General features: G+C 34.8%; 2 protein-coding genes across 5 annotated transcripts; both read left to right on the top strand.

The window, feature by feature from the left end:
- The first annotated feature begins 245 nt into the window (after positions 1 to 245).
- LOC123306337 lies at positions 246 to 1,808 on the top strand. The gene is made up of 2 exons (XM_044888305.1): positions 246 to 399; positions 493 to 1,808. Exons 1-2 carry the CDS (start codon positions 267 to 269, stop codon positions 1,806 to 1,808), a joined length of 1,449 nt encoding a protein of 482 aa, XP_044744240.1. The 5' UTR covers positions 246 to 266.
- Positions 1,809 to 3,896: 2,088 nt separating this feature from the next.
- Positions 3,897 to 8,281, top strand: LOC123308104. 4 transcript variants are annotated; one of them, XM_044890649.1, is made up of 4 exons: positions 3,897 to 4,042; positions 4,077 to 4,930; positions 4,984 to 5,052; positions 8,089 to 8,281. In XM_044890649.1, the coding sequence occupies exons 2-3, from the start codon at positions 4,087 to 4,089 to the stop codon at positions 5,034 to 5,036; spliced, it is 897 nt and encodes a 298-aa protein (XP_044746584.1). In that variant the 5' UTR covers positions 3,897 to 4,042; positions 4,077 to 4,086; the 3' UTR covers positions 5,037 to 5,052; positions 8,089 to 8,281. The 4 variants fall into 4 exon arrangements, with proteins under 4 accessions (XP_044746584.1, XP_044746583.1, XP_044746585.1 ...); XM_044890648.1 differs by lacking the exon at positions 8,089 to 8,281 and adding an exon at positions 5,147 to 5,598; XM_044890650.1 differs by lacking the exon at positions 3,897 to 4,042 and having other exon boundaries at positions 4,675 to 4,930; positions 8,089 to 8,276.
- Positions 8,282 to 10,100: the final 1,819 nt, after the last annotated feature.

Below are 10,100 nucleotides of genomic sequence, written 5' to 3'. Positions count from 1 at the left end.
TTTTTACAGAGTTACGCTTATATAAAGTCCAATACTAACAAGTTTTGTTATTATTATGCTTTCCATATGAAAAGGGGCGGAGTTCTTGATCTTAATAAACATGTAAGGCATGCCGAAGAAGAACGTCCATAATTTCAAAAGCATTAACAAATTCTGTAAAATCGATAAAATATTCCAGAAATTAAATCATTCAATTTTTAATAATATCGTATATAAATTGAAACTTAGTAATTCTAAAAATTAACTTATTTGAATACCTATTTAACATGTGTAATTTAATTTTTAAAAAAGCTATAAGAATGTCGAGACCAGCTACAAGAGGATCGCGACGCGTAGCGGCCAATCAGGAGGATCAAGTATCATCATCTGGCTCAAGTGGGAGGCGTACAACTCAGAAATGTAAGTTAACCTACTCGAATAAAATTTTAATTAATATTATTCTACATATTTAATATATATTTTCAAATTTTTTTTTTTTTTCATTTTTTATAGGTATGCAGTATTTCATCACCGCCTCATTGCCGGAGAATTTTCCCGCGACAGAGAACCCCCGTAAAACTTTCAGGAGGAAATTGGAGGAGCAATTGAGTATCTCAATACAGGGCGAACAACAAGATCAGCAGCTGGAAATTGTCACGTTTTGTGTTGGTATGGAGCCTTACGAAACTACCGATTTAGATGGAGGTGATTCGGACGAAGAATACATCTCCAATTACAGCGCTAATGGTGAGCTGTTTTTTTTAAATCAGTCGTCCAATTCTTCTTTGGAGAATCGACTCGCCAAATTTCACATCCATTCTTATACGCAATTCAATGTTAAAGTTGATTTCGAAATCATGAGGCAGGTCGTTTTAAGTATGGATGATGGAAATTGGGCTGCTGGTTTGGACATTCAATCTGTAAAAAATAAGAGCAAAGTCATAAAATATATTACTAAGCTGGATACGAAACCCTATAGTAATATGTCCACTTCAACCTTTTCTTTTCAATACCAAATATACATGTGGGCGTATAATAATTATAAAAATCCTTATAATCCGCTCGATCCCTTTGTCGTAAAAAATCAAAGGAGCGCTAATTTTTTACAGTCATATTTAGCAGCATTCTCGCGAAAAATGGAGTCTGCCGTTGAGCCCTCTCTCCAGCCTTCAACTTTAACATATAATTGTCCTTGGACAATAGAGGTTACTAATTGGTTCAACGAAAAGCTGAGGACCTTTCGTCATAAGGATCCTCAGCTATATCTGTGGGGTGACAGTAACGTTGGCAAATCGTATTTTGTTGAAAAAATATTGGTGGGAAGTGAAAAAAGTCGAAGAATATATTATCCTGAGAGATCGAAATGGGCTTTTTCCACGTTGGACGTGTCATTTCACGAACTTATTTTATTCGAGGAAGCTGATTTTTCGAATATTAGCCACGGAAACTTGAAAAGGCTATTAGAAGGATCTTCGTTTTCTGCCGAAGTAAAATATGGAAATCAGAAAGATTTTGCTTGGGAAAAACCCATAATTTTCGTCTCGAACTATCCGCCCCAGCATTATTCCGTAGATCAGGCTCTTCTCAATCGCCTGAAGGTCGTTCATGCGACAGAGCCGTACTTCATAAATTATAGTCGGTGTTATTCCGTGAATATTTCCGAGGAGCCTCGACAGTCACCTCCTGTCCCCGATTCGTCTATAGTGAATAATGTAAATAATGGCGCAAATCTAGTTCCTGATGAATTTACTTCGGCAGTACGAAACTCTCAGGATACTTCATTTTCCACCAATGTTAACGTACAATTTACTAGGCTGAGGAAAGGTTGAAGTGAAATATATTAAATAATATAAAAACTGTCCATTCAATAAAATGTTTTATTATTTTCATAATTTTATTATGATTTTTTATTTAATTGAAGATATATTCATTGTGCGAATATAAAATTGTCATATTATCATGATATGTTAAAATTATAATAATATTATTAAACGTTTCTGTCCATCTATCTCGTGTATCAATCTTAAAATTTTCTTAGTCCGTCCCTGTTCTTGCGGATGGTTCGGTAATGCCTTTTATGGCGGGTAAGGTGCTATGCGATTGTTACCCTTAATATAAATATTTTGTCGTACTGTAAGGGATAGTGAATGACCATTGTTCAATTATGGTGGCGGCATGGTATTGCCGTAAGGAATATGTCCGCATATTGAATAATCCCGAATTTTGGTTCATAAAATTTATATTTTTTTAAGCCTTTGCTACCGTTTGGGAATACCGTTTATTTTTAAAATAGAATATTTCGGAAATGGAGCGATTGCGGCTGTTACATGTAATTGTACCCGGCGTCGTAAGCTTTAGAATTTTTGTACCCATCCCCTCCGAAATTATTCTTTCCTTTCCGGGGTCGTCCGTATATAAAAAAATGAAATTCTTAAAGTTCTTCATTTCGAAATATTTCTCGTTTTACTCAGTTCTAAGTGTTCGTAACTTTGTGTGCAAATAATTTTCGTAAGTATAATTTTAAAACTTGTAAAATGAAATTATATATCTAACATTATGTCGATTTAATATTAGAAATTATTTTAACCATCAGTTTTTCATTATTATAATTTCATTCAGGAATATGGGTAGTGTAAGAGCGTTCGACGAATTCCTGCACGATATAAACAGTGATGGGCGGTTACCCCGCGAAATCATTAAGTTGTTCTACAATGGGAAGATGGTGTATAAGGATAGGGTGGCACTATCCGTGTTCTGCTTGCAGAATCACCTCCAACCATTGGATGTGTGGGGTGCGATACGGGGGGTGAATACCAATTGCACCGAAGTGAGGAGAAAATCTTTGTTGTCTATTTATTATTCCATTAAGGGTTCGAAGGCCACTTATGCCCATTATACGGCATACGACTTATATTCTGGCCAATATCTCAATCTTTTCAAACAAAGGGGGCAATTCGTGCCCCCAATGAATGGTCATTTCACCGTTCGAGAAAAACCTCCCGTATCCGCTCCCAAGACCCCCACACCAAAGCCTCCAACGGAAAAAATTCCGGAGGTAAAGGAGGAATCTTCCTTAAAATCATCTTCCCAGGAGCAACAGGCGGAGATCGAAGAATTTATGATTCTGATGGGGGACTCCATTTATGAGGAGGCAATTCCTAGTACCCCTAGTAAGAGGAGGAGGTCTTCGTCGTCAGAAGATAGCGGCGGGAATTAACAGAGAGGGTTGTCTAGGGCATGGTATATACTTTTCATAATTTATAATTTAATATTAAATAATTTTTGGGTGTTTTACTTATTCTAATATTTCCAGCTGAGGATGGCGGCGCGTAGGAGAGTTTGTTTCAATTGTTGTACGGACGAGGATATAGGATTCCACATGTATAAATATTTTAATACCCGTCATAGGGGGAAGACTTTTATAAGAATTGTCTTATTGTTAATTAACCAGCTGATCATTTCCGGACTTACTGATAGAGAAGATGTTTATAAAATTTTTAATTGCCAGTCGAATGTGAAATGTGTACTCACTTCCTTAGGATCCTTTCAGGAGAGTTTCAAAAGTTCTAAAATTCAGAAATATAAATATTTCGTTCTCACACATATAGATTTCCTCTTTGAAATGGCCAGTCAGTACGAATCCTTTGATTCGTATCTAGTCAATATGAACGACATGGAAATTGGATCTGTCGAGTTCGAAAAATTATTTCAACATTTCCGCATTTTCTTTCGAGGGCGATATACGAACTCTCCTGAAAGGTAAATTTAGAAGTGAGCGGTCATATTCGCCTACCATGTTTTGCAAATATCTAAAACGAAAAAATAAGTCCGATGAGCAGTCCTCCTCGTCTGAAAGTAAGTTTTTTTTATTATAACTTAAAATGTATATTGTATCTAATGTATCTCTTTTCAGGAAATCAAACATGAATAGGTGGATATGTCCCAAATGTGTAAATTATTACACACTTACCATCCACATGGTGAAGCTATTTCGATCGTCACACCGTATTAAGTCTTTCACTAATATCAGTCTTACGGTGATATCTGCTATGAAAAATTAATGGTAAGACTTCTATTTACTATCTATCTCTTTTCAGGAAATCAAACATGAATAGGTGGATATGTCCCAAATGTGTAAATTATTACACACTAACCATCCACATGGTGAAGCTATTTCGATCGTCACACCGTATTAAGTCTTTCACTAATATCAGTCTTACGGTGATATCTGAGATGATACAGGAGCAGCGTACGGAGGCAGCTATTGAGGAGATTTTCAATTGTGTCTTGAGCATCAAGACCATATTCAAATCCTTCCTGTCGCCGTCTGAAAATATAAGCAGGAAGATGCTCCAGAAATATAGACATTTTCTTATGAGCCATTTTCCTCTTCTATTCAAATTGGGGGATGAAAGTAGGGCTTTCAACAGCTCTGTACGCTTCAGTCCAAGTGAAGTTGCAGCCATTAAGGCTGATATATTGGTGGATTATTTTTCTATTCAAGACCGAGAAAGATTTGTCGGATGCATTATGGAAGACAGACCTGGACCTTCCTTCTCAGATGATCTCTGTGAGTATAGTATTTTTCATGTTATTTTACTTATTTCAGCATTTATGTCCTCCACACAAAATCCTTCCCAGCCGTGTACATCGTCTCAGATATTATTTTCTCAATCTACGTCACCGGTACAGCCAGTCTCCTCCACTCAGCCGCTGACTTCTTCTCATCCCTCATTGACCTTGCCAGCCTCAACTTCAACTGGACATTCTCACTCTGTTCTACACTATGGGTCAACATTATCGTTGCAGGCTCCTGTATCATCTCCTCAGTCGCTGTCTCCTCGGTCTGCCACATCCTTACCGCCTGTATCATCATCTCGGCCAATCTCCTATTCGCAGCAAGTGCTGTACTCTCAGTCAATGTCATCTGGCAGAGTATTGCGATCTAGAGGTAATTTAAAATTAATTATATCTATATGCTGTAACTAACTGAATAAATTTTAGTTGTCCCACCTACTGATGTTAGTCGCAAGAAGTGGCATTCCAGGTTACAATGAGGGAATTGCAGAATATGTAAGTTGAAAAAATTAAATCTTTATATATTTCCTATTTTTTACATATTGTTAGTTTTTTAAGAAATTATCTAATAGTCTATCTTTTTTTACAGTATGTGGATCAAGTCGCTAGGAATTGGTGGAGGGACGAGCAGTCTACAGAAGCGATCATATGGGATACTGATATTTTCTTTGATGGGGGAACAGATTTAAACGATTGAATTGAAAGAAATGCTTTAAACAGAATTAAACAAAAACTTGAAGAATTTCAAGAGAAAGAAAATGGTTTTGCTCTTCAATCAATTGTTTCATTAGAAGTCAATATAAATAAGGTGGAAATGGGTAATGGAGGAAGTTCATACATCAAGCTACCTAAAAAAGTTTCTCTCAAAAAGGCATGCATTAATATCAAAAACAATAACGATGAATGCTGTTTTTTGTGGAGTATTATTACTGCATGCTTACATCCAGCATTTCCACTCGGATAGTGTCGTCATATCCCCACCCAAGCACTATTTTTAATTGTGATGGTATAGATTTTTCCAATCAAACTTGCAGATATACAGAGGTTTGAAATGTTAAATAATGTTTCAGTGAAAGTTTTCGCACTACAAATGTTTAAAAATGATGATTTCCTTGTAGTTCTATCTCGTATCTGCAAATCCAAAATTCCACGAAGACATGTCAATTTACTTCTAATTCAGAATATATATAACCATATTGATGATGGGAAAAATGCTCCTATTGATGACAAAATAGAATATCATTATGTGTATATCAAGAACTTGTCGAGGTTAGTGTCGAAACAACTCAGTAAGTCTAAAAAAAATAAGTTCATATGCGATCAATGTCTTAATTATTTCACTACTGAAGAAAAACTAGGGAAACATATCGAATTGTGCTCGAACCATGAACCATGTCACATACAGTTTCCAGAGAAGTCTCAAGTTTTTTTCACAAATTGCAGATACAAACAGAGAAGTCCTTTTGTGATGCATTGTGACTTTGAGTCATTATTGAAACCAATCAATTATATAAATTTGAGTTGTTCAAAGTATCAAGAACACAAACCTATCAGCGCAGGTTTTTATTTGAAAAGTTCTTATGAGAAAGACATTTTACCGTCATATTTTGAGAACTATACTGGGGTGGATTCATGGAATGGTTCTCGAATAAATTGTGTGAGATTGCAGATAGGTTACGTGAAACAATTAACCATAAACTCAACTGGTTCATATAGTCGACTTATATAGCGGATGATAAAATAGTCATTGACCATGATCACTTTACTGGAGTGTGCCGCGAGTGAGCTCACAATAGTTGTAATATCAATTTTAAAAAGTCTTTTATCATACCAGTAATTTTCCATAATCTGGGTGGATATGACGCACATTTTCTTATAAGGGAGATCGCAAAACTGGGTCACGTTTTTCTTTCACCATTGAATAAGGAAAAATATATAAGTTTTACGAAATATGATGAAAATAGTCAATTACAATTCGGGTTCATTGATAGTTTACGTTTTCTCAACAGTTCACTAGAGAATTTAGCTTATTATCTTTCATTGAATCAGTTTATCGAATTGAAGAAACAATTTTTTGATTTAAATGATGATGCATTCAAACATTTGACCAAAAAAGATGTGTTCCCCTATGACTACATCAGTAGTGTTGATAAATTGCATGATACACCTATCATCCATTGTGAAATTCTACAGCAAATTGAATTATGAAGAGATAAGTAATGAACAATATTTACACGCTCAACTAATATGGTCCACATTCAATTGTCAATCATTAAAAGATTATATGATGTTATATCTCAAAACTGATATCAAGCTTTTAGCTGATGTGATCGAACAATTCCGCGATAGCTGATAAAAGAGTATGAATTAGATCCTATTCATTTTTACACCCTTCCGGGTTATACCTTTCAATGCATGCTTAAAATAACAAATATCAATTTAGAAATCATTAAAGATATTGACATATTACTATTCATAGAAAAAGGTATAAGGGGTGGAATAAGTCAGTGTTCAAACAGATACTCTACGGCTAATAACAAATATAAGGGGTCAAAATTCAATGTCAATGAACCTGAAAAGTATTTACTCTACTTTGATGTGGGCTATGAGTCAGTTTTTGCCAAGTGGACAAACACAACTATTACCCCGCCGAAATACACGACACACATAAAGACGCCATTCTGTGCGGAATCACGTATCCCACCTGGATCAGAGTTGCCGAAGTAACTAACTACTCTTTATCATAAACACAATTATATCGTGCATCATAGAACGTTGAAACAAGCCTTGACTCATGGACTTGTTTTGAAAAAGTCCATAGAGTTCTTCAATGCAAACAAACTGCCTGGCTTAAAATGGATATTGACAAAAATACACATTTGAGGCAGGCATCAAAGAAAGATTTTGAAAAAAATCTGTTCAAATTAATGAAAAATGCTGTTTGTGAAAACGGTTGAAAACGTCCGGAAGCGTAGAGAAGTTAAGTTGGTTAACAAATGGTATGGCAGATATGGCGCCATTAATTTGATATCTAGCCCTTTCTACAAGGATAGAATGATCTTCGGATGAAATCTAGTCGCTATTGAATTGCAAAAGCGTTTAATCACAATCGATAAACCAATATATGTAGGAATGTCTGTATTAGACATTTCAAAGGTTTGCTTGTACGAATTTCATTACGATTATTTCCAACCTAATTTCAAAGAAGGATGAGAATAATGGTAAGATTATGACCGATTTCGTAGGATTAAGATCCAAAATGTACTCATTTCGTGTTGATAAAGAGGAAATAAAAAAAGTGAAAGGCATAAAGCGGATTGTGATTAAAAGCCTTTCTTTCGATGACTACTTGAAATACTTGATTGATTCCAACACAAAATTGATAAGACAAAGAAATATTATCTCTAAATGTCATGATGTTTTTTCAATTGAACAGGAGAAAATTGCATTTTGTAGGTGGATAAAAGATAGACCCTACCTAATTCACATTGTACTTTACCTCGGGGTCATTATCGAATATCATCATCCTAGATTCCAGAGAGTGAGAGGGGCAAAAGGTTAAGGATGAATTATGCTGTGTCGGCCATCGAGAGAACTTTCTCATACAACCCGAATTTGTCTGAGAAATTCATCAAAAAGAATCCACAAATATGAAGAATTTGAACAGTTTCCAATAAAGGATTGGATGCTCGTGGGACAATTCATTGCACCTTTGATATAATCGAAGTATGGATACTGCATCCTCATCATCATCTAGTGATGGATTGGTCAGTAGCAAATCCATATTGTGGATAAAGACAAACGAGGGCAATGATGATGATGAAAATCAAGCAGATTTTCATTATAAATGGAATTTAATCAAATTTGATTCATATAATATATGCACAATGAATGGACTTTCTATCAAAGTTTACGTTATGGAATACACAGATAAGACAAGGAAAAATATGTCGCATTGTCTTTATTTGGACACGTTCAGTAAACTGATGATGAAAACATATTGATTTGTTCTTACTATAGTTAATGTAACTCTCATTGTGTTGAATCAATTGATTCTGAAATGTACAAAAATGTTTTAGTTTATAATCCTCCCCCTTTTAAATATATGTCTTTTTTGAATCACTTATCCGATCACCCTATCTGCCCCTTTTATAGATATTTATACGAAAAGTTAGAAAGGGAACCTCCAGATTTATACAAATCTTCAGATTCGGACTCTGAAATATTTTATTTATGAAATATCAATGAACCATTCAACATTGTAAATATGTGGAAATATATGCATATGAAATAAATACTAAGAAATGTACAAAAAGTATTTTTTATTATCCTCCACAAATATTTCTCCATGTCACAAAGAATATTGTTTTCATTTAAAATCATACATTCACATAATATCAAATTTTCAATAGAAGGATTGATCTGACAAAAAATTCCTATTAGTTCTTCAATGGATTTCGAACTTCCATTTTTAATATTGGTTATAGTTATACGAAAATTCTTACAATAAGATTTGAAATCAAGTTTCATAAGCATTTCCAATCTATTTCTGAGAAAACTTTTATTAAATTCTAGAATCTCAGCAACATCGTCGCTAATACGATATAATTGATTTTCCTTATTCCCTGATCATTTTGAATCCATTCACAGTTGTGGTTGTAACAGAAGTATCATCAATAAATCGTATATCATTTGCTTCATTCAAATTGAGAATTTCAGTAAGCATCATCCATTGCATGTGATCAATTAATTATCCAACGAGATTGAATAATGAGTAAGGAAGGAAGATTACATCACAAGACTCATACGGTATGATGAAGTCATGATCATTTATGCTAACAAAATGACTGAAAAATATAGGAATCCAAGGCATTATGATATGATAGAGCAGATAAGGCGATTACTGGGGAGGATTTTTGTAATAAAGAAAATGAGCCAAGAAGTGACAACTCCCTCCTCAATTTTTGACCCGAAATTCACAGATCTAAGAATACTTGCAATTTGTGTGAATAAACTGTTGAGCCAATCAAACTGAAAATTGGAGACAACCCCCTTTCTATTCTGATTAGAAAGGTACATCAGTAATATGAGTTTTCGAGAGGTTAGTTATCAAATAAACCATTTAGGGGACCAACTGCACCGCAGCTCGCAGCTTACAAATATATAAAACCTCTTGAGAATATATTCGAAATGGAGTCTGAAAATAAACGATTTCGAGGAGTAAACTATTCGCTCGCGGAGAAACAGTTGCTGTTACAACTAATGAGTGGCGAAAAACATAAAATAGAAAATAAAAAGACAGATGCGCAATCCTGAAGAGAAAAAGATGATGCTTGGGAAAAATTACTCGGAAGTTCAATAGCATGTCGGCAATGAAGATATTTCATTGCGAAGAATCTGTGAAAAAGTGTTATGAAAATAAAAAAAAGGCAGTAGAGAAGCTGGTGCCAACACAAAAAAAGAAGTTGTATGGCTACAGGGGGGTGCAGGAGAATTCCAAATTCAACAATTTTAAGTTCATCAAGATCTTCCCAGATAATATC

Source organism: Coccinella septempunctata, chromosome 2 (assembly GCF_907165205.1).
Source record: "Coccinella septempunctata chromosome 2, icCocSept1.1, whole genome shotgun sequence".
In the NCBI taxonomy this organism is placed as follows: Eukaryota; Metazoa; Arthropoda; class Insecta; order Coleoptera; family Coccinellidae; genus Coccinella; species Coccinella septempunctata.
This window is presented reverse-complemented; position numbering and strand designations above follow the sequence as displayed.